The 23,495-nt window shown below is 49.4% G+C and overlaps 2 protein-coding genes across 8 annotated transcripts in view; one reads left to right on the top strand and one right to left on the bottom strand.

Moving 5' to 3' along the window:
• Ulk4 (unc-51 like kinase 4) overlaps positions 1-10,590 on the top strand; it is a 336,112-nt gene extending 325,522 nt beyond the window's left edge. For 3 of the 4 annotated variants that reach the window (XM_052724642.1, XM_052724631.1, XM_052724593.1), the window contains 2 exons: positions 5,083-5,168; positions 6,954-10,590. In XM_052724642.1, the coding sequence (XP_052580602.1) occupies positions 5,083-5,168; positions 6,954-7,017 (150 nt within the window). In that variant the 3' untranslated portion in view covers positions 7,018-10,590. Of the gene's footprint in view, positions 1-2,404; positions 2,611-5,082; positions 5,169-6,953 lie in introns of those variants that run through there. The other variant, XM_052724602.1, reaches the window with a different exon arrangement.
• The window catches only part of Ctnnb1 (catenin beta 1), a 32,810-nt gene continuing 19,391 nt past the window's right edge, over positions 10,077-23,495 (bottom strand). For 3 of the 4 annotated variants that reach the window (XM_052724673.1, XM_052724667.1, XM_052724683.1), the window contains exons 2-15: positions 20,773-20,833; positions 20,187-20,414; positions 19,772-20,025; positions 19,411-19,649; positions 19,124-19,325; positions 17,859-18,003; positions 15,518-15,621; positions 15,102-15,440; positions 14,765-14,923; positions 13,437-13,556; positions 12,947-13,097; positions 12,738-12,859; positions 11,958-12,018; positions 10,077-11,306 (exon numbers count right to left, since the gene is read on the bottom strand). In XM_052724673.1, coding sequence (XP_052580633.1) covers positions 11,098-11,306; positions 11,958-12,018; positions 12,738-12,859; positions 12,947-13,097; positions 13,437-13,556; positions 14,765-14,923; positions 15,102-15,440; positions 15,518-15,621; positions 17,859-18,003; positions 19,124-19,325; positions 19,411-19,649; positions 19,772-20,025; positions 20,187-20,414; positions 20,773-20,785 — 2,346 coding nt within the window. In that variant the 5' untranslated portion in view covers positions 20,786-20,833 and the 3' untranslated portion in view covers positions 10,077-11,097. The remainder of the gene's footprint in view (positions 11,307-11,957; positions 12,019-12,737; positions 12,860-12,946; positions 13,098-13,436; positions 13,557-14,764; positions 14,924-15,101; positions 15,441-15,517; positions 15,622-17,858; positions 18,004-19,123; positions 19,326-19,410; positions 19,650-19,771; positions 20,026-20,186; positions 20,415-20,772; positions 20,834-23,495) is intronic. The other variant, XM_052724692.1, reaches the window with a different exon arrangement.

Below are 23,495 nucleotides of genomic sequence, written 5' to 3'. Positions count from 1 at the left end.
AGGGCCAGGGCCTGTCCACGCGAGACTGTTACAGCATAGTCCATTGTGATATGCAGGCTTGGATCTGTCTCTGATCAGCAAACCAGTCCTCCGCTCTCACAGCCTTGGCTGCATGCTGAAAAGGCTGGCCATCTTCAAGGTCCTGCCATTACTGGATGCCTAGGATGGCTTCTCATGCTGGGCTGCTATGGTGGGAAGTTGGAGTCTAGATCAGAGAAGCAGAATCTCCTGAAGGGTAGTCTGTACAGACACACTAGCTGGCAGTTGTGAGACTGGGACCTGAGGGCTACTCTATAGGACAGCGATGTCTCTCACCAACATTGGGTTATTTCAAGTGGTTTGTGCATGCTGGTTTGATGGATGCTGACTCAGGGAGCCATAGTGGAAGGCTGAGGAGTCAGGCTGGGTGTTACCCAAAGCATGTTTCCAGGTCTTATGTGTTTATATAGACTGTGTATGTATACCTATGTATATGTGTGTATGTACATACACATAAACATATATTTATATGCATGTGTACACACACACACACACACACACACACACACACACACACACACACACACTAAACCATAGCCCCAGAATTACTTCTGAACTCTTGGTTAATTTTAGTTGTCAACTTGACACCACCTAGAGTCACCTCGGAGAGTCTCAGTGAGGGACTGTCTACATTTGCTTGACTTGTGAGCTTGTCTGTGGGAATTGTCTTAATTAAGTCAGCTGATACGGAAAACCCCACCCACTGTGGCAGTACCATTTCCTAAGCAGGGCATTCTCCACTGTTTAGGAACAGGTACCTTGAGCTAGGCACTAGCTGTCAAGCAAGCAATTATGCATCTTTTTTTTCTGCTCTTGACCATGGATGTGATATGACTTGATGTTTGAAGTTCCTGCTTTGCCTTCACACAGTGATGGACCGTAGCCTTGAATTGTAAGCTGAAATATCCCCGCTTCTCCCCAGAACTGCTTTTTGTCAGTTTTATCACAGCCACAGAAATGAAACTGGATAAAACTGGTCTAATACTGAGCTCAAATTCCCCAACTCTAATGAATGGGTGAGCTTCGTGTATTCAGTGGAATTTCTGTTTCTGTTTTGATGTGATGGTACCAAATACTACCAGTCACCTTGCCAGCATGAAGTCCTGACTGGCACGCTGGACCTGGCTGATGGATCAAGATGAAAATAAACCTGAGAAATGGGCTCCTGCCATGTGACGTTGTGAATACTGAATGCCTCTGGGTATGTGAGACTTGGCGACTGCAGGTGGAGTGCTTACTGCCGGGCATCTCCACCAGCTCCCTCTGAAGGGCTCTTCCCAAAGTCTTTGTCAGCCTCCCAGTGAACAAGTGTCAGCTCACCTCCCCATCCAGAAGGGCAGCATGTTTTTCCAGGTCTGTTTGCACAGAACAGACCCAGCTCCAAAAATGAGTGACTGTGAAGAGACCCAGTTTGGGTTTTGGTGAAACTGAAGTATTGAGAAAGCAGACAGTCAAAAGAGAACAAACCTTTTCTTCTCCAAAAGGTTTGTCCTCAGGCTCATTTCCATTCCAGGGGACCAAGGAGCCACAACTCACACCTAAGTGTCCTTGACTTCTTCACCCACCCCCTCCTTACGGTATTGCAAGGTCACTCCAGCTCCTGAGGGGATCTTAAACTGGGCAGCATGGCTCTTCAAACTATTCTGTTCCCCCAAGGTTCCTTTCCAGTTAGTTATTTCTATCTGAAGAAATTCTTCCCGGGATTCCCATCATAATTTGGTTAAACAGTTTGGAGGCTGGTGGTGTGGTATGTTGCTGGGCCATTTTAAACCTCATTTAGAAACTCTCTTGCTGTGTGTAAGTTGTCTACTCTGTGGGGTCCTTCTTATTTGATTTGGTGACTCGCGGTGCTGGTCTCCTGTCCAGCTTTCTTTAGTCTACTCAAACATGTGTTACGTTGTATCTCTGAATGTCTTCTGCCCTTTCCTATGTCTCTGCCAGCTTCAGTGGTAGTACCGGGATCATAAAATACTTTCACAGGAGGTTGGAGAGATGGCTGAGGAGTTAAGAGCTCTCCATACTCTTCCAGAGGACTGGCATCCAGTTCACAGCACCTATGGTGGACGGCTGAACAGCCACCTGAAATGCCAGTTCCAGGAGACCAAGGGCCATCTCTGCAGGCACCAGCACCCATGAACACAAACCTGCTTGTTTTGAGAAAGGGCCTCAGGTAGCCTAGGCTAACCTTGAACTCTGTACCTCATAAGTGGTGTGCTACAGGCCTGTGTCACATGCCTGGCTGGGTTATGGGATACCTGGGTGTGAAGTGCGGGATTGTCGAGGTGGGCATCACCTCTGTTTTTGCCACAGCTGGAACATCTGCAGCTGTTTTCACACATTCTTTCTCCATCCTCCTGTTCTGCAGCTCCAGCAGCACAGACTCTTCACTGCTCCATCTCCAAGACTGCTCACATGAACATCTCTTTTCTGTTTGAAGAACTGATGGGTCTCTGCTCACGTCATCACTGACATCCCATTTTACTCCTGAGCCAGTCCTGTGCGGGCATGTTGGTTGGCTCTTTCCTTTAGTGCTAAAAAATGTGTGTGTGTGTGTGTGTGTGTGTGTGTGTGTGTGTGTGTGTGTGTGTGGTGGTGGTGGGAACCTGTTTTCTGCTACCATTTGGCTCCTTCTTATATCTTACCTGTTTCTAAAGTGTTAAGTGGTTGCCAGTTCAGACTTAGATGAGCTGAAGGCTTGTGTCACTGTAACCCTGTGTTTCACCACTGTGTCTTCTTGTTTGAGACAGTGTCTCACCACAGAGCTCTGGCTAGCCTTGGAACTTGCTACACCGCCCAGGCTGGCCTGAGTTTCACCTGCTTCTGCCTTCCAAGTGCTGGCATAAAAGGTGTATCCACCATGCCCAGCCATGATTATTTACTCCAAAGCAAGTTTAGATTTTCCTAGATGCTTGCATGCTAATTTCAAATTGCATCCTGGTCATTTAAAATGTCATGTTATGCAGTTCTGTCTGGTTGGAAACCCACCGGCAATACTGTTTTTGTCTTGGCAGCAGAAATTGCTCTGTAGATTCAACCACAAGTTGAGACTCCTGCTTTAGACCTGGGCCGAAAGGTTTCCAAGTGCTGTGTGACTGTATCTTGTGTCCCTGCCCCTGCGCTCAGGCTGGGATGTAAGGTGTGGAGGTGTCTGGTATGCTGTGTCGGATCATCCCATGTCTGCACAGTCAGGTGGGGTACAGGGAGCTTAGGCATTTGTCCACCGTGCTGTGGGCTTGCATTCCCGGGCCCCTCCCAGATGATATCACCCCAGGGTCTTTCACTTTGTCTGCTGTGAAGCTGCCTGTGTCACATCAGAAGCTAGTGTTGTTAGAGCAGAGGAAGGTTTCGGGTGCAGACTCCAGTTACCAGCTGCTCTTACAGCCACTGAGGGGCCACAGGATCGCCTGCCGCTTAGGACACACCAGAACGGAAGCTAAGGAGTGGAACCCGTACACCCTGGGAGTTTGAGCAAGCTCTCCTTCCCATGTCCCTGGTTGAGAATCTCCTGGAGCTCTCTGTCCACTTCTCTGTGGACTTCTGGAGATGAGGCTTGTGGAGTTCAAAGTGGCCATGCCCAGCAAAAGCAGGTGCACCTCAGCTCGGGCATGTATGGCCTTCTTCCCATGCTGGCCTGCTGTTCTTGACTGGACAGCCCGCTTGAGGGCTGGCCACATATCCTGCTTGGGCTTGGCAACTATGCTCAGGGAGACAGAATGGGTGGCATGTTGGTTCTCTATCTCACCCAGCAGCTCTGGAACTTTCCATAGCTCTAACATTTAATGTACTCATCCTTATAAGACAGCAACTGCTATTAAAGTTCAGGAGTGCCTCAAATCTGTTTTCAATGAGTTCTTTTAGCTTGCTTTAAAAATTGTGGTATTTCTCCCACTTCCCTCCAGCTTCTCCCACATCCCCCAACATGTCTCCTTGCCCAACTCTGTCCTTTTAAAAAACCCATTAGGTCCAGTTAGTGCTGCCCATGTGCAAGATCATCCACTGGGTCATGGGAAACCGACCAGTGGGGACACAATGATTCTCCCTCCCCCAGCAGCTGTCACCTGCCAACAGCTCATTAAGAGATGGAGCCCTGAGAGACCCCCAAACCCCCCTCGCCCCCCCAGCACAAGAGGCCCTATGTCCAGATGACAGCACTTCCCAGCCCTCCTCTTCCCTGAACCTTCAGTGTGTGTTTGGAGATGAAAGTGGGCACCGATAAAGATGTCACATTTAGATTGGAGCACCCAGGCTCTTGTTCTCAGTGCATGGATCAGTTATCTCTTCAGTGATGGCTGCACACATCGGAAAGCAGTTCCTCTGACCAAGGTGACTTCTCGTGTCTGGGTCGGATCCAGTCCACCTTCAGCTTTCTTTATGCCTGTGCTCATGGAGCGACTATGGGTGTTACCGTGGCCCATTCCCTTGGCCACTTAATTGTCCCTGTAGTTAAGTTCCCATTTGCCTCCTAAGCAGTCATCTCGCTGCAGTTTATGGGGTGATTGCCCAGAAGTACTGCCTCTGCATGCATCCCTGTGTGCACCATGTCTGCATGCCCCTTTGAGGGGCTGGGGAGAGGAGGGAATGGCCCTAGATATATCTGATGCAGCCTGTAAGTTTGTGCTTACTCCAGCACTCGGGGGGCCACAGCTGCCACTTTCAGACAGCTGTCTTTATGTGCTGTCCCTGTAAGTCTCAGGTCTTTGCAGGAACCAGTTAATGGCAGTTGAACTGACAGCTTGTTTCTGGCACACCCATGTTTAGACCTAACTGCCCCCGTGACCTGTTCATTCGATTTCTTCCCGAGAATGAGGGATGCTAATCCTGCCTTAGTCGCTATGAATTCTTGAGCAGTGGGGCTGACCTGAGGCCAGCCAGCATCAGCTCCATGGAGATGGGAGCAAGGCCGTCTTGAGTTCACTAACCCGATGACGTTGGAACACAGGCAGTATGCCGACCTTGCACGCTGACTATGGGGCATGTGTGATTCATCCAGCAGGCACAGTCAGGGAGGGAGCAGCTGACTGTTGTCTTCTCCTCCCCTCGCAGCTCACCTCCAATGAGAAGCACCTGGAAAGCCTCAAGAACACTGGCAGCCTCCTGCGGGCCCTGGAGCACCTGGCTCCAGCTCACAGGTATGCGGAGTCAAGTGACTGCTCATGTCGGCAAACACTCAACCGTTTTTGTCCCCCATGTCCTCCTGTTATCAAGGGCCACCAGCTTCTCCACTGTAAGAACACAAGCCTGCTGGCGGGAGAGCATGGTAGTCAGCAGGAGTCTTGGCCCTGACCGAAGCACCAGGCTGCTTTCCTCAGCCCATCTTTGGGGGAACTACCCCCAGCAGTGGCAGTGTGGGGCTGCCCTGCCTCCTAGGCCTCACTGGGCAGTTTGTTGAGAACATCTGGGGAGTGAGGCCCACTGACTAAGGGTTGGCCTATCAGCCAAGGAGTATGTCACATACACTGAAGACAGATATGGTATCCCAACAGGATGGCACTTGCTGGACTGATAGCCAAGAGTGACAGGAACCCAACTTAGAAAGCAGGGCTATGGTTTACAGTTCCACCCATCAGTTCAGTGCTGCAGCCTGGCCAGGATAAGGCCCAGTGCCCCAGACCAGGGAGATAGCTCTGGTCCCTGCATTCCCTACCCTGGGGACGAACCACCTCCTAAGGGGAGACCAACCTTCATGGTATCTGGCATTTCCCGTGGTTTGTTTCAGAAATAGTGTGTCTGGGATTTGGGATCCACTTGAAGGAAACTGGCTGAGGCCCTGCAAGGGTGATGCCATACAGCAGCTCACACTCCAGTCCTGAAAGATTAGAGAAGCTGGCTTGGATGGTAGGGCCCTCCTCATCTGCTGGGACCCATTGTGTGAGGTACAGGCCAGGAACACCACTCAGTGCTCAGGGTGGCCAGACCAGTAAACCAGGAGGTCCTTCCTCCTTCCTGCCAGCCATGTGGGCCTCCACACCTGCTGAGGCTGTTTGCCCAAGAGACTAAAGGTAGCTTATTTTTGTGCTGGACTTCAATTTGGATCAAATGAGTCCAAAGGAGGCTTAGTGTTCAAGGCTTGTGCCCTCTCCACCCACACCCGGATGCAGGCAGTGTGGCCATGTCTGTCTGGGTTAGTTCAGATGTCCCCACCTGCAAGGGCTGGATAAGTGGGTGGGTGGCACTGCTTTGTGTAGATCTATCCCTCCTGGGAGGCTGGCCTTCCATCCATGCCAGCCCCTCTGGGGCTTTGGTGGGCAGCGTGGCCCCACAGGACTGGCCTGGACTCTGCCAGAAGCAGGCCAAGTTCAAAGACATTCCACCCCCCTCAGGGCCTTTGATGCGCAGAGCAGGAATGCAGGGCACTGTCCCACTGGCCTGCAGCTTTCATGCGGCACCCCACCCACCGTTCACTTGCTAACAGCTCTGTTTCCTTGCCTTGGAGAGCCACCCACAGCCTCACCTCCCCCTTCAAGGGGCTGCCCCCCCCTCAAGGGGCTGCCCCGACGCTTTTCTTTGCTCACAGCCTGGTTTACATGGGTCTCAACCCCAACGGTTTCTCTTTTAAGCTCCTAATTGTCCACTTGCTATTCCTAAGCAGTATCCCACAGTTCCTGGTGGACAAGGCCCACAGCGGCCAAGAGCGAGCACTGCAGAGCGGGAAGGGGCAGAGTGGGTGTGGAGAGGCTTGGGCTTGGGAGGCAGGCTGGCTCTGTCCGTCCAGGCTGGCAGGTGGTGCCCAGGGCCTGAGGCGGAGGCACAGCTGAGGCACTGATCAGCTGGGACTGTGGCACTGAGGCTCTCGATATGGGCTTTTCTGAGAACCAGCTGGTCTTTGAGGTAGGTGAGCTCAAGAGGCCCGCCCTGTTAAAGGGGCCTTTGACCCATATGTGCCTGTTAAACATGACCTCTCTGCTCTTCCACAGCTCGCCTGTTGACAGTGCCGTGGCTTCCTTGGCCCTAGAGCTCCTCCAAGCTGCTGGGCACTGACAAGGCCACCCAGTGGCTCCCGTTGGTTGCACTGAGAGGTCAGATCCCACACATCCCTTCCCACCAGCCTCAAGTGGAGCCAATAAAATCGTTGGGCCAGGACCTGGTGCCTCAGCCCTCTCTGACTGGGTGACTACCCTCGTCTTCCCTCGGGTGAGCCAGACCTCTGCAGCAGCTCCTGAGCAGCCTTCTGTAGGCCTCGCCACCCCCTGGTGCTCTATGGCCACTTCCTTTCCTTTCCAGGGACACGATCCCAAGAACTCTAGGGAGGCCTGGGTGAGACACATGCAGCAGTTCAGTGTGCAGGCCGGAGTGCGGAACACGGGAGTCCACCCAGCTAGAGGGGACGGCAGTGTCAAGGCAGATTTGCTGTCCCCACCCCCAACCCCCACCCCCTAACCTCAGACTTTACCATTTCTGCCAAGTGCTCAGAGTCAAGTCTGGTGGACGCTGAGGGAGGAGGGGTTGCTGTGTGGGGTGGGCCTGAGTCAGCACCGGAAGGTAGGGTGGGGCTTGGGCAGTTCCAAGCAGATGAGCTGGCTGAGGCCTCTGGAACAGCTTTGGACCAGGTTTCTGGCCCATTTGCTGCTCCAGGCTGCTTCTCTGGGGGAGGTGTACACAGCGGGACCATCCCCAACAGCAGTTAGCCCAGGGGTCCTACAGTCAGTGGCCAGCAGCCCTGCTGTGACGTGATCTGGGTAGCCTGCCAGCTCCATCTAGCCTCGTGATGAAAACACCAGCCGTCCCCTACCACATCAAAGGCAGCCATGCCAATTACCTTTAGTCTCCACAGCCACCTGCAAAGGCCTCAGCTTCCTCAGCCAGACCCTCCTCTTGCCTACAAGGATCCATGGCATAGCTGGATTCAGGGTTGACTCCACTGTCCTGAGCATCCCCAAGCAGGCCTTGGCTGGGGTGACAGACACGGAAGCACCAAGGACTTCATACAGCCAGAGGTGGTGTGTCGCCAGGCTGTAGTGTCACCAGGCTGTGGGCCAAGCGGTCCTGGCCTGGCTGCATTATGGACTCAAGTGGCTGGGCGCTCTGAGAGAGTAGGCCCAGGTCATCTCTCCCCGTCCCTTTGTTCGGTGCCTGAGCTCTGGAATCTTGCAGGGAACTGCTTCAAAGCGATGGGTTATTCCTCCTCCTCTGCCCTTTTCACCAGAACACAGAGCAATCTAAAACAGGAAGGCTTTAACACTCCAGAACATTCTGTTGAGTGGCTGGCTTACAGGCAAGGGGCCTGGTGGTGCGAAGCAGGGCTGCTGTCTTGCTAGAGGCTAGGCCTGCCAGGGCTTGCCCCTCCGCCACCACACACACACTTACAAATTCATGTTGGAGACCATGAGCAGGCTGGTTGGGGGAGAGAGCAAATACAACTGCTCCTATGAGCTCCCCTTCAAGAGAGCAGACATAGTTGGCCTTTCCCGTGAGCACTAGGATTCTGGTGGTGGCAAGTGGTCCAGACCTAGGTTTCTGCCTGCACCTCCCAGGGAGTCTCATACCCTAACTTCAGCAGCCACTAGGCACACATCAGTCACAGGGAGGTGGCTGTCTAGGCCTAACCTTCTCCCCCTCTACCAACAGCCCCCAGCTCAAGCCTTAACACACAGCCAGAGAGTAGGTGCTGGTTGTACTGTCCCTCAGGAAACGCTAGTGGGTAAAAATGGCCACAGCCAGCCTGGAGGATACCTAGACAGCCGTGGTGGCCCGCCTATGGGTGTCCGTCTTTGTTTCCTGCATGAACTCACAGGATATTGGGCTAACATTTTCCTATACTCTAGTCCAGAAAAGAGGGGCTCGGGTGGCTGTGGCTGCTGACACCGGACAGCTCACAAGACGCCCTTTACCACCTTCCCCAGGCACTGAAACACAGTGTGCCAATCAATCTCCCTGCTAACCCGCCATGGGTGCAGCAGACAGGACTAGCTCAAGTGCCTCCCGAGGGCCACACTCCCCAGTCCCTACTGTCATTTGTTTCTGCAGGTGCGCATGTTCGAGACCCCATACACCCCAAGGCCACCAGCCATGAATGCCTTGTCCTCTGCTCCATGCTGGACTCTCTCCTCAACGGCTTGCTTAGCTGCTGTGGTTCAGGGCTCTGCCGGCTCTGGGCCCTGCCCCACACAGACACAGGGCAGGGGCAGGTAGGGTTTCCACTGCTCATGCAGATCTCCTCTTTGGATACAAACGGTGCTGTTCCAGCCTAAGTTGTCTGTGCCTCTCCTTTTGAAAAACCACGCATGCCCTTCCCAGTGCACACGTGGAGACCAGGCCACTACTTTCTGGAATCAGTTCTTGCCTTCCACCTTGTTACCTTAACCCATATGGACTCTACAGACCCCAACTGGCATCTCTGTGAAGAAGGACTTCCTCACAGGGACCTCCTGTGGCTTAGAATGCTGGCTAACAGGCACAACCTTAAAACCCAGGAAACCAAACAGCTCTCAGGCACGAAACATTCTTTGTAGAGGACTCAAACACGAGTCTTAACAGGTCTGTGTAAGAAACGTACAAAGCCTGCTTGTCAGACCCACCACCAGGACAGATCTGGCAGGCTACATGGAAGGCAGCCCATTCTAGTTCTGATTATGTTTAGATAAACATTAGCATTTAAACATAATTACTGGTTCAAAGGAGTGGCAGGATTGCCCTCTCCAAGTCCAAGTGAGCCACACTCGCAAATCCAGGCATTGCTTCGTTACCGCTCAGTGGGATGACCCTGTCCAAAGGAGGGGCTTCTTTGCCTTCCAGCTTTAGTCACTGCTCAGTGTAACACAGAGACTATCGCGGGCAGCACACTTAGGTATCTGGGCAAGAGGGTGAGCTGAAGGAGTACAGGCTCCACAGCAGTCCTTCCAGGCTGACACACGCACTTCCTTCCTCTAGTGTGCCGGGTTTGGGTGTGGCGCTGCCAAGGGATGCTCCCGTGCAGACTCAGGCCTTCTCTACCCGGACAACCTGGGCACCCCGATGACACCACTTCCTCAGGGCAAGCTGGGTGCCTTCATTACCCTCACCAACCATCTCGTGACAAACAAATCAAAGTGACACAAGCGAATGAATTAAAAGTTTAATTCTGAACCATTTTTATAACCATTTTCTCTTGAAGCATTGTATCACAGCAGGTTACAACAACTTTGGGATAAAAGGCAACTGGTAAACTGTCCAAAACAAGGCTCAAATAACACCTCTTACTGATTTACCCTACCGCACGTATCCCCAATAAAGTTTTTGTTCAAAAACATGAAATAGATCCACCTGCTTATTTTAAGCATATTAAAAAGGAAACTAATCGGACCATTTCTATCTGTCTATTTATACAAAAGGCTACACAATGTTACACGTCTCCAGATTACGATTAGCGTGATTATGAATTAGTGTTCTACACCATTACTCAGTTCTTAGAAATCAGAAATTGCTGTAGCAGGTTCACTAGAACATAACACTACGAGACTTAAAACTAACAGTTACTGCAAAAAATAAAAGCTACTTCAAAGCAAGCAAAGTCAGTACCATTACAGATATTTAAAAAAAAAAAAAAACAAAACAAAAAACCAAGCAAGGCTAGGGTTTGATAACGCCATCTTGTGATCCATTCTTGTGCATTCTTCACTGCGTGAGTCACTCCCCAAATCCATTTGTATTGTTACTCCTCGACCAAAAAGGACCAGAACAAAAAGTTTACTTCGACTGTTCCCACAGGAAACTGAGCTTGGTTAGCGTGTCAGGCACTTTCTGAGATACCAGCCCACCCCTCGAGCCCTCTCAGCAACTCTACAGGCCAATCCCAATGCAAGGTCAGACAACACAGCTGTATAGAGAGAAAGGCTGCTATTAATGTTGAAAACAGCAAATGTTACTCGTCTGAGTAGAACGCTGCAAAAGCCGTGGCAAAAACATCAAAGTGAGAAACTTTCACACATGAACATCTCCTTCCAAGGTATGTATCTGTTTTGTGGCAGATTTACAAACAGGCCTAAAACCATTCCCACCCCACCAAGTCTTTCTGGAGTTCTGTAGGCAGAGTAAAGGATTTCACCCACACTGGCTTTATAAGCTGCTTACCTAAAGGACGATTTACAGGTCAGTATCAAACCAGGCCAGCTGATTGCTGTCACCTGGGGGCAGCCCATCCATGAGGTCCTGGGCATGTCCCAGATCTGGCAGCCCATCAACTGGATAGTCAGCACCAGGGTGGTGGCCACCCATCTCATGCTCCATCATAGGGTCCATCCCCAAGGCATCCTGGCCATATCCACCAGAGTGAAAAGAGCGGTAGCTGGGATCTGGAAGAGTCAGGGTGTCCACAAGACAGGCAAAGGAGAGACAAGTTAACCACGGTCAGGATGCCCAGAACGCTGCTTTCTAGTCTCCTCTTCCAAGCAATTACACAACACCGGGCCTCAGCAGCTCCAGACTACTACACACCAACAGCAGTCTGCCTTCAACATATTTACCCTCACAGAGCATGAGGCAGTTGTTAACTGAGCTTCACTTCCTGAGCGTGGCAGTCTCAGGAGACTGAGGAGGCCTACCTGGCAGGCAAACTGCCTATCACAGTTCAGGTGAGAAGCCAGAGAACTCCGCAGTTCCTTGGATAAAGCCTCTGGGACGGGGTGATGGCAGTAGCTCAATTAACCCTGCTCAATCTGGATCACTTTCCAGAAGGCTCTGATGGACCAGCTATGAATCACCCTTCCTAGACCCTCCCTTCTCCAAGACAAAGGTATGATGATGGGCTGTGTAACCAAAGAAGAAAAGCCAGGGGACAGCAAGGGCTGGCAGCATGCCACAGCCAAGCTCCACATGCTCTACTAAAGACACTGCTGCTAACTCTGGAATTCAGGGACCACCTAAGTGCAGCTACCACTTCCTCCAACCCAGGCTCCCTCCCAGATGAGGGGACCAGCCCTGTGGATAAAAGCTTTACAACATACCATCCTGGCGATATCCAAGTGCTTCTCCCTGGGCACCAATGTCCAGTCCAAGATCAGCCGTCTGCATGGGTACAGGACAGAATATAAATTTTCAAAACCACACTTGAGTGTTTATAAAAGTAACATCAAAAGACAAAAGAGCTCAAACTGCACATAGCATTAAAATGTCCACTAATTGATTCTAAAAGGACACCTACAATGCTGTTCCAGAGGCAGGGGTACAGCAATAAACACCCAACAGGCAGACTGCTCCGACACAGTGGACAGTGGGAAGTGGTTGGACTAGCACAGCAAAGCTGCCATTATCCAGACAAAGGAATCAATGGGAGCAGGTTTCGGACGGGGTGGGTGGGGAAAGTCAAGGGCTCAGGTCAGAACATGTTAAGATGCTTACAAATGCCTACTCAACACCCAGCTCTCACATTACTGTTTGGAACCTGAGATTGCATTCAGCAAGCACCACTTATTGAGACTATGTATGTACCCTAGTTAGGAACTACGGAGTGTCTAAAATGTACTTCTAGGGAAGTTTACCAGAAACCATGATTCAAAGAATAACTCTATAGAGGATGATTAAAAACAAAACCAAGGAGAAAGTATATGGAAAGCAGACTGTTAAAACCGACTCCCAACCACCTGCTCAGCAGACTACTTTCCTCCCACCCTTGAAGACTTCTATAGGCCCTTCTCACCTATGTTCCTGTGAGTTGTGAGGACAGGACTTGTTTACAAGCCCTGCAGAGCCAAATGAATGCACAGGAACAAGCACTGATTGCTTACCTCATTCCAAGCCATCGGCTCTGTCCTGAAGAGGGAACTGGTCAGCTCAACTGAAAGCCGTTTCTTGTAATCCTGTGGCTTGTCCTCAGACATTCGGAATAAAACAGCAGCTGCATAGGTTGCTGGGAAACGAAGACAGAGTGCCCTTCAGGACAGGTCCAGCACCAGTGCACATGGCAGTAACAGAGCTGGGTGGCTCCTCTACTTACCCACGCCTTCATTCCTGGAGTGGAGTAATTCTGTCAGGGGAGCTGTGGCTCCCTCAGCTTCAATGGCCTCTGCAGCCTCCTTGTCCTGAGCAAGTTCACAGAGGACCCCCGCAGCTACTCTTTGGATGTTTTCAATGGGGGAATAAAGCAACTACAGAGAAAACACAGGAACAAGACTCAAACCCGAAATAAAGCAAGGCATGGACCCAAATGTGGTACAAACTCGCCCAATGTGGAGTGTCAGCAGCACCTACTCAGCTGTGTTCCATGTCTGTGTTCACAGGAGAAGGCTACTCTGCAGTAAAGGACTCCCAGGATTGTTCTCAGCCAGGAACCTTTTCTTTGGGGGTGGGGCAGGGGGCGGGAGGAGGGCTATGCTCCGGCTCTTCCTGAGGCTCTAGGCCCAATGCTCCTAAGGACTTCTGGTCTGTAATCCTCTCAGTTTTTAGGGGCCTAAAGTCTAGAAGGCCCCCATCTGAAGTCAACGCACCTGCACAAACAGTGGAATGGTATTGAGTCCTCGGATTACAATCCGGTTGTGAACATCCCGAGCGAGGATGTGAAGAGCTCCGGTACAGCCTTCCACTATCTCCTCCATGCGGACACCCTCCTGGAAGGAGAAAGGCAATTAACAAGCTGGTACTCTCTTCCTCTAGTTCCTGAGCTCTAAGCAGCAGGTGCTACTATTCCCACTGTCTCCAAAGGTCCTCACAGCTCGCCCAGTGCTCAGGAAGGAATGGAGGGCTCCTACACTCTGAATATCACGAGGGCTCCTGGTAGCAGGCCTTTTCCCTGCACAGAGCCAGCAGCCCTCCTGTGCTCTATGGCTTCCGTATCTGCAGGTTCAATCAACCATGGATCAAATGCAGCCGCAGAAAGGCCTACACTGTGCCCAGAGCAACCTGCCCGGTCCATTAATCCTCAGCGACTCATTCTCGCTTCATTCCTGCACCCTACAGGGTTAGTGTGACCCGAGGGCAAACATAGGTACAATGTAAATACCGAAAAGTTTTGTGTAAGAGACTTGAGTTTCTGCAGATACAAACCCACGGACACTGAGGGATGGTGTGGGTTCAGCTTTCCCACGCTTCCAATCCCAAAGCCGGCTTTCTCACTGCACAGAAGAGCACCACCCACTCTGGGTAAGCCGCAAGTGAACACAGGTCATTCTGATGGCTCTTCCCACATGTCCCTCTATTTTTTTACATGTGTCTGGTGAAAACTTTACTCAGCTTTATTCCTACTGCTAAAATCCCAAAGAGCTGCCAGGAGAGTGCCCACTGCTTGTCTCTCCTGAGACTCTGTGTTAAGTACTATTTACTTTCTAATCTAGGACAGCATTATGACTCTGCTACTTTGATTCTGTGAAGACACATAAATTTCCTTCTTAGGCTGTAGGTGGCACCTTAACTATGAAGCCATCCTATGGAGAAGGGCCAGTGACAGGCACTGGAGAAATCAAACCCACACAACTACCAGCAGCAATGTGGCAGGGTTCGTCCTCTCTGTGTTCTCATGTGGGGGAAGAATGCGACAGAGTTGGATTCAAATATGGCTATTCCTCCGTGAGCACATGCATTCAAGGCCTAATCCCACAGCAGCACATTATACTCCATGTTTCCGTTTTAAGGCTGACCAGGGAAACACCACCAGAGCTTATGTCACACCCCTCTTCTCTGGAAACCAGAAATGGTCAGTTTTTTTCAGTCATTAGTAGCCCTTCAGAAAGGGGTGGGGGTGGGGGTGGAGACAGCATATGTAGATTATGCATTCACTCTCACACACCTCCAAATAGGCAAGTACCAAAGGTTCACCTACCACAAACTGCTGCTGTGTTCCACCCATGGAGGTGCGCCGCTGGGTGTCCTGATGGGCTCGAACAAGCAGCTGAACTAGTCGTGGAATAGCACCCTGCTCCCGCAAAGGTGCATGATTTGCTGGGCAAAGGGCAAGGTTTCGAATCAGTCCAACAGTCGCCTACACAGAGGAAGAATTGGTATACAACACAACCAAATCACAGGCAGCACTGAGTACACAAACACTTGGGAATCCCGCCACCTCCTCCTAGCCATCTGTGCCAACAGACAATCCCAAGTTACAAATGCCCAGCAGTCCACTCACTTCCCATGCTTCCCACCCTGCTCTGACAGTTCACCTTTATCAGAGGCCAGTGGGACGGTGGGTGCAGGAGTTTAACCACAACAGGTAGTCCATAGTGAAGGCGAACGGCATTCTGTGCCATCTCAGCTTCTTGATGCCGGCTGGTCAGATGGCGGAGAGCACAGATGGCAGGCTCAGTAATGTCCTCCCTGTCACCAGCACGAAGGACAGTGCGCACGAGAGCCTCGATACCACCTACTTGGCACACCATCATCTTGTTCTTGTAATTATTGCAAGTGAGGTTAGAAAGAATTCCGGCTGCACAGGTGACCACATTTATATCATCTGAACCCAGAAGCTGCACGAGAGTCCCAAGGAGACCTTCCATCCCTTCCTGTGGAGAAAAAAACACGCTGAGTTCAGGGCTCACGGAGACCCCAGCACCAAGACAGCAGCGTCTGCAGACAGTACCTGTTTAGTTGCAGCATCTGAGAGATTTCTAAGAGTCCAAAGACAGTTCTGAACAAGTCGCTGACTCGGATCTGTCAGATGAAGTCCTAGTGCCTGCATCCCACCTACAAAGTTAGACAAGGAAATGGCTCTTAGCTAGACGTGCCTGTCAGCCCTTACAGAAAGTGTCCCGACTGTAAACCCTCCTCCCTAAGGACTTTATTTCCTTCTGTTTTCTAGAATGTCACACAGCTTTTCCAATCTAGCTTGCCAGTGACAACTTCTGTCACACAGCTGCTGTTTCCTTCCATCTTTTAGGGAAAGTTTCACCATCTCTGTCACCTGGAGGGAACCTTCCCACCAAGTCCTTTCATTCATTCTACCACTTCCAGAATCACCGTCAGCCCCAGGCTCTGTTCTGAGCTGGAGACACAGCAGTGCAGAGGCCATGGCTGGAAGTCACAAACAGTATGCTACAGAGGAAAGCAGTGCAGCCCTCAACAGTCATCAAGTCATGTGATGACCACCAAGTCTTGAAGCACAAATGTAAACTGAAGAGTAAAGACACTCTGGGACTTGGGAGTCAGACAAGCGGTAGCTCCAGTCAGTTAGTATGCTTAAGGCTGAGTTCCAGGATAGCCTGGGCAACCAGCGACAGCCCATATAAAAAGGCACTTGAAACACAACCCAAGGTCCACATTTCCTGTTTTGGTCTTTATTCTGACAACCCTGCATAGTAACATTTCACACCCACCATCTTCAACTGAACAATAAGAGACAGGCTCTTACCTCCTTGTCCATCCTTTACACTTATTTGTCTCCTCCAATCTGGCTAATTACACTTGCACTTAGCCTACCTTCCTGTCATCATGAAGATGGTCTCCCAAAGATTCCTTCCTCACAGCTCACCTCTAGCTGCAGGCACTGACCTTGGTTGAGGCTGAGGCTCTGCCTTTGTTAAATGGCTGGCCACTTTCCCCAAGACTTCCCACTTCTCTCTTTCCATTTATACAACTATTAACTCAGAAAGTGCATCCTGCCCCAGATGTTCATCAGAATAGCTTAGGAGACTTAAGAGACACAAGCATTCTGACTCAGCAGGTCTGAGTGGTAAAAATCCCATCAGGCTACTCTGAGACACCCCTCTCCCTTCCTGTCATAAACTCAAGCAACTTCTAACTCAGCCTGGCTTTCCCTGTTATTGTAACCCATCCTTCGAGCTGCCTGCTCACACTGCATTTATACCAACACGCTCTCCCCTCTAACTGAGACACAGCCCACACAAACTCCTTTTTCCTACCTGGAGAGCATCTAACCCCGCCCATGTCTCACAGGGAAAAGAACAAGGTTGCTGCTTCTCCTGCAGTGCATGTAGCATTCCTTTCTTAAGGAGGCCTCCTCCTTCCCCACTGAGTTGGTCCAGCCCCTCCTCAGTGACTGTCATTGCTATGTACTTCTGTCAGAACACACATCTCTGTTCTATTCTGAGACAAGGCCTTGCTAAATATCCCAGGCAGTCCTAGAACTCTTGACCCTCCAGCTGAGTGCTGGGACTACAGGCCTATGCCACCAAGCTCAGTGTCTACCTTCGTATATTGTTCTCATCTCCACAAGACTAAGCACATGAGCCAGCTCTCTACCGCTCTACAAGATGCATGGTATACTCAAGATAAACACATCAGATGACTGGTGTGTGTGTGGGGGGGGTGTCTTTAAGGCTTCTATACACGTTTCCAACCACTGTAGACTTTATCAATCTAAAAACGTATGTTTAATCAAGTCTTAGAGTATTTCTAGAAAACCCAGCAGAACTGATATCCCCTTATTCCACAGGAACACAGGCGTACTTGTCTTCCCAGGCCCATGGTCTCATTGTTACAACTACCTCAGTAACCCCGCCACACCCTAAATTCTGAAGTATTCCCAACAAGCAGGAAAGTGGGCGGGCACTGCAACACTGTATGATGAATCCTCAGCACAGTGCTGCCATCATTCACCCTTCCACTCAGGGTTTGAAGCTGTTCAGCAGCCTGGGCAGATGCTCTTAGGCACTTACTGAAAGGAAGCCCGAGAGTGCAAACTACTTTCTTGGGCTGAAATAAGAGGCTCAAGCACAAACCATATATTGTCTTTTCTATTATTACCAGGGACACAATATAAATTATCATATACAAGTTGTCCCATTAAGGGGGAAAAAAGCAGGGAATAGCAAAGATCTTTTTTTTTTTTAATCTTAGAACCTCTGCTCACTGAGAACAACAAGTCACAAAAAAATCCAGTAATCCAGGGATAAGCAAATGCATACTGTAAAGCATGGACTCGGGTGTTCCCTAGGGAACAATCCAAGCATATGTGTACTCACCAGCTTCCACAATGGCTGGCTTATTGCTGGAGCAGACAGACAGCACCTTCAGCACTCTGCTAGTGGTCCACAGAAGCTTCTCATAAGTATAGGTCCTCATTATATTTACTAAGGCTTGGGGTCCACCACTGGCCAGAATGATCAGCTAGAAAGATGTAAAATGTTAGTCATAAAGCTCCAAAGTGATGGAGTGGAGCCCCATCATGATACCAAGTTACTGTATCACGGCATCTCTGGACCCCTCTGATCCACGGCCTCAAACTGGGGTCCTAGTTATGTGACTACTATGCTACAGTGTTCTGCTCAAGTCCAAGCACACCAACCCTTTCAAGAATACATCACCTCGGGCTAGAGAGATGGCTCAGTAGTTAAGAGCACTGGATGCTCTTCCAGAGGACCTGGGTTCAATTCCCAGCACCCACAACTATCTGTAAGTCCAGTTCCAATGGATCTGACACCTGCCTCCCCCCACCCCCATACATGCAGGCAAAACACCAATGCACATAGAATAAAAAGAAATAAATCATTAGAAAAAGAAATACATCAACTCTGGCCACCTCCCCACACTGAACATAAAGGAAAAGACCATGAAAAGCAACCATGTTTGCTGTAGTAGCAGTGAAAGTTCTTTCTGTCAGAACAGCCAGTTGAAAATGGGCACTAAGACCCCATAGCCTCTGACCATGATCTTCCATGTTGTGTACCTTCTGACACTGCATGATGACCACTCCCTCATCCTTCAAGTCCCTTGAACCTCTCCTTAAGCACATCTCATTTCATACCTATACTCAAAAGTCACAGCTCCTGGACTTTGGTATGCCCAACAAAGCCTCACAAGATCTACCCAGCCATCTATATATAGCCTTCCCCCAAAAGGTTACCAAACACTGTGTTTCTTAACCCCCCACCACACCTTCCTCTTCAGGACTTTCGTAGATGTCATCCTCTCATCTGCCTCCACCTAGGGGCACCTCACTTCCTCGCAAAGATCTCCACGAGGCCCTCAAACAGTGTTTCTTCCATGCACCCAGCCCCTCTTCCTCCTCTCACACTGGTAATTATTTCAAGGCTACCTTCTGCCCAAGTGTACAGACTCGGGAGGCCTGCTTGCTGCCCCTTCAGCACACAGCACAGCACTGTACAGAGATTGAATGTTTAAAGAAACGGGTGTGCAGCTGCTCTAGGAAGCACACAAATGGTAAGGCACACAAGTCTGAGAGCCTGTGATGACCAGTGGCCCCGGGAAACAGCTTTCATTACTTTACCTTGCTCTCTTGATTGCCATAAGCTAAGATCTGCAGGCAGTCGGTTGTAATAGCCAAGAATTTCACATTTGTTTTGTTGAGCAGAGCAACCATTTTTTGCAGCCCGCCGGCGAGGCGCACTGCCATTTTAGCTCCTTCCTGATGGAGCAGGAGGTTGTGCAGCGTCGTGATGGCGTAGAACAGTACGGAATCCACTGGTGACCTGAGAACAAAGAAGAGAACCTCTGTCAGCCACAGTGGCACCTTCCACTTCCTACCCTTCTAGTCCCATGACCACACTTTCGTACCCAAGCATCTTCACCAGAGCAGGAATGCCTCCAGATTTAAAGATGGCCAACAAGCCCTCACGGTGGTGAGAAAGGTTGTGTAAAGTGCCAGCAGTACAACGAGCCGTCTCTACATCATTTGTATTCTGCATGGTGCGTACAATAGCAGACACCATCTGAGGAGAGCGCATGATGGCATGTCTGGAAGCTTCCTTTTTGGAAAGCTGATGAACCATAACAGCAGCTTTATTAACTACCACCTAGAGTACAGGGAATGAAGAAGCACCATTAGTTTCCAAATACTGATGTGGGGCAGCCATTGTCATCCCCTTGACAGTTTCCTTCAAAGTAGACTAAAAAGAAAGCTGTGTTGAGTGCTTACCTGGTCCTCATCATTTAGCAGTTTTGTCAGCTCAGGAATTGCACGTGTGGCAAGTTCCGCGTCATCCTGATAGTTAATCAAATTAACAACGGCATGCTTCAGCATCTGTGATGGTTCAGCCAAGCGCTGGACATTAGTGGGATGAGCAGCATCAAACTGTGTAGAAGGGATCTGCATGCCTTCATCTAGTGTCTCAGGGAACATGGCAGCTCGTACCCTCTGAGCCCGAGTCATGGCATACTGCCCATCAATATCTGGGAAAGGTAAATCCATGTGAGACTTTACTGTCCTGAGTGCGAAAAGTGACGCTACACTCCACCTTTCCTCTACTTCTCACTTGTGATCTGTGTCTAAGCCATCACACATCCTTGCTAAGAAATTTAATTATAGCTTTTAAACACACAATGCTTTTTACCAGCTACTTGCTCCTGCGTGAAGGACTGGGAAAAGCCTTGCTCCCATTCATATAGGACTTGGGAGGTGTCCACATCTTCTTCCTCAGGATTGCCCTTGCCACTCAGGGAAGGAGCTGTGGTGGTGGCACCAGAATGGATTCCAGAATCCAAGTAAGACTGCTGCTGCCAGTGACTGACAGCAGCTTTTCTGTCTGGCTCCATGGCCATGTCCAACTCCATCAGATCAGCTGTAAAAACAAAACATGTCAGTGCACTGAAAACACTATCTGAATAAAACATCTGGGACAATGACCCATCATTGAAACACTTTTAGAAAGGCCGCCAAGGAGAGCAGAATGATAGCCAGTATGTGTTCCATGATGGAACAGGGGGCGACCTAATGGCACTCAGGTTCCAGAATCATCCAATCAAACTATATTCCCAAGGGTGGCTTGTTGATTATCTCACCGAGCCAGTAGTAGTAAGTGGAAAGAGCAAAAGGTGGGCTGGCAAAGGAAGAGGGACAGGGACTCTAAGGCAGACCCGTGCAGAAGCCACAAAGCAGCTCCCCAGTGCAGCAGCCTCAGCTTGATTCGCATCACAAACCTTGAGTAGCCATTGTCCACACAGGAGTGTCACAGCAGTTGTACACTAAGCTTCAGATACCCTGGGGGGAAATCAATCAAGTCATTAAAATTTAAGCTTGATTTTAATTCAGATCACTGAGATGCCTGCTACACGTGTTAGGCTATGCCCTACCAGCACAAACCAAAAGCCAGTTCACTATGGGACACACTGAAAACACAGACCCTAAAAACCATAGCTCCACCACCACTGACCTTCTGAGCGAAGGTTATATACCTCAGCAGAAACACACTGCAGACACAGAAGGTGCTGATGGAGAATGAAATGTTCACTCTCCGATGAAAGCCAGCAAAGGGACCACTATTCAAAACCCAACTGCTCTATGAATTCCTGAAAGCTAAAGATACTCAGGCTGGGCATGGAGGCAGTAGAGTCTTAAAAAACACCAATTTTTATGAAACAAATCAGTTGTTATTCCTGATAACATACTGATCAGAATGGTGATTTATGCAATTTAAAAAACAAAGTTAATTTTCAAGTCAAAGTTTGAAGCACAAATAGAAATACACTTATCAGTAAGATTTGTCTAAGTTCAAGCAATGATGTACACACCACGGCAACTGGTATGGAGAGGCCCCTGTGATCAAGAGTATAACATTTCCCACAGGTAAATTTTAGTCTAAATTAGGTCTGCATTTTGGTTTTGCTGTACAATATTCAAGGAAAATACCAAATCACCAAAAATGGAAGCTAAAGGTTCATGGCCTCTAGGTACTCTATGAACAGATTTCCATTTTTTATGTCTGTCCCAAGCAGGTTCATCTTGTACTACAGCTAACATAAGAATACTTACAAATTAACACTGGGTGTATAAAGACACAGGAAGGACCCTTAGGTATGATTGCATTTTCAATTCATGCAAAGGTGATTTTGAATGTTTAAGGAAGTTGGAAACCTCACAATAATGACAATTTTTTTTCTCTAAGTAGATAGAGGGAGCCATGTTGACTTTTTCCTTTGTTTTCTGAGAAACTGTTTTACTGTGAAGCCCAGGCTGGCATTCCTTCTGCATTGGCCTCCTGAGTGTTGGGATCACATCTGGAGTTCATCACTCACTCCTCTGAGGCTAAAGCAAGTAAACTCAAGTTGGACCCTTGCTTAAGGCTCCACAGTACACAAACTGACACTTAAAGGTGTCAACTGAGAGGGACCTCTCCCTCAAGAATCTTGTACCCTGCCAGACAATGGTAACACACACCTTTAATCCTAGCATTCAGGAGGCAGAGGCAGATGGATCTGAGTTTGAGGCCAGCCTGGTCTACACAGTGAGTTCCAGGATAGCCAGGGCTACACAGAGAAACCCTGTCTTGAAAAACCAAAGGGGAATAAAAAAAGAATCTTGTACCTAAGATGAGAGGCACAGTCACTGGTGGGGCATCACAACGTTCCCCCTCTAATCAACAGAGAAGTCCACTCCTCATGGAGGGACAGCTGTGGCCTTGCTGTGCTCACCTTAGGTAGTGCTGGCACCCCAGCCCTCACGAAGGTGCAGCCCCACTGCAGCTTCTCAGAGGGAGACCTGACCCTCGTCTATGACTGAGCTCCTCATCTGGCTAACACCAACAGGCCTGGAGACCAGCAGTGCCACTCCTGCAGGCTGTGCACCTGCCTGTTTCCTCCTTATGGTATACAGCCCAAACACCCTTTTCCTGGGTAAAACCTGTGTAGATAGCTGACCTGCTGATTTGGAGCATGATTTATAATAATTTTATGGGGGAAAAGTTCATGTTCTAAACTCACAATATCTGCACATGTTGACGTCCTGAACACAACATACATTCAGCATATAGTGCCAGCACCTAAAAAACCATGCAGTATTCATGAAAACCACCCTTCCCCCTTACAACAACCCTGTGGGGTAGAGGAGAACAAACGTTAACCAACTAGTAGAGCAAAAACAGGAGGAAATGGAGCTGTCAGGGTAAGTAGCAACATGCAGGCCAAAGCATTTTCTACAAAAATATAGGACTTCTTAGCATTATCCACCCAAAGAAACTGATGAGTCCACCCTGCTCTGAAAGGAGTAAAGTGGAGCAGAGTCTTGTCCCAAAGGAAACTTCTCCTCATCATAGACTTCAGGCCAAGGGCTAGCTCTCTTCCAACACTCCCTGCCAATTATTAAGGGACCAATCTCAAGTTCCCGGTAATCAATGCTTTCTATCTGCCACAGTGGGATACTCTTTAACATCAAAGGAAAAGCCCAAGAAAGCAAACTCAGCAGAAACAGACAGTGTTTTTTAAATGGGGTAAATTGATGCCACAAATATTTTAACCTAGTATCCCCATGAAACTTGAAACAAAAAAAATGCAAGTTAAATATTAACCAAAGTTGCAAAACACTCCTGAAACACTGCATGGAAAGACCTCAAACATAAAAAAAGAAAAGGGTTATAGATCCAGGAACCCAGGCATTTCAGTAAGAATCACAAGAAGTGTCAGGAGAACCTGCCTAAGCACCCATCAAGGTGCTACACACAACGTCTGTGACCTCTGACAAGGTGCACAGGGCTCACAGCCTCTCTTGCATCTCCTCACCCAGTCTAAGGAGTCTGTATATATACATCTATCTTTGGATTTGTTTCTTCTTGCTCTTTCTTTCAATGTGTCTTTTACTTTTCTAATTATCTGTGAGTGCAAAGATATGATTTGATCTATCTATAAATGCCTCTTGTAGAAATAGTATA

Source organism: Peromyscus californicus, unplaced genomic scaffold (genome assembly GCF_007827085.1).
Source record: "Peromyscus californicus insignis strain IS unplaced genomic scaffold, ASM782708v3 Scaffold_11__1_contigs__length_118956290, whole genome shotgun sequence".
In the NCBI taxonomy this organism is placed as follows: Eukaryota; Metazoa; Chordata; class Mammalia; order Rodentia; family Cricetidae; genus Peromyscus; species Peromyscus californicus.
Note: the sequence above shows the minus strand (reverse complement) of the source record. Positions and strands in the feature narration are given on the sequence as shown.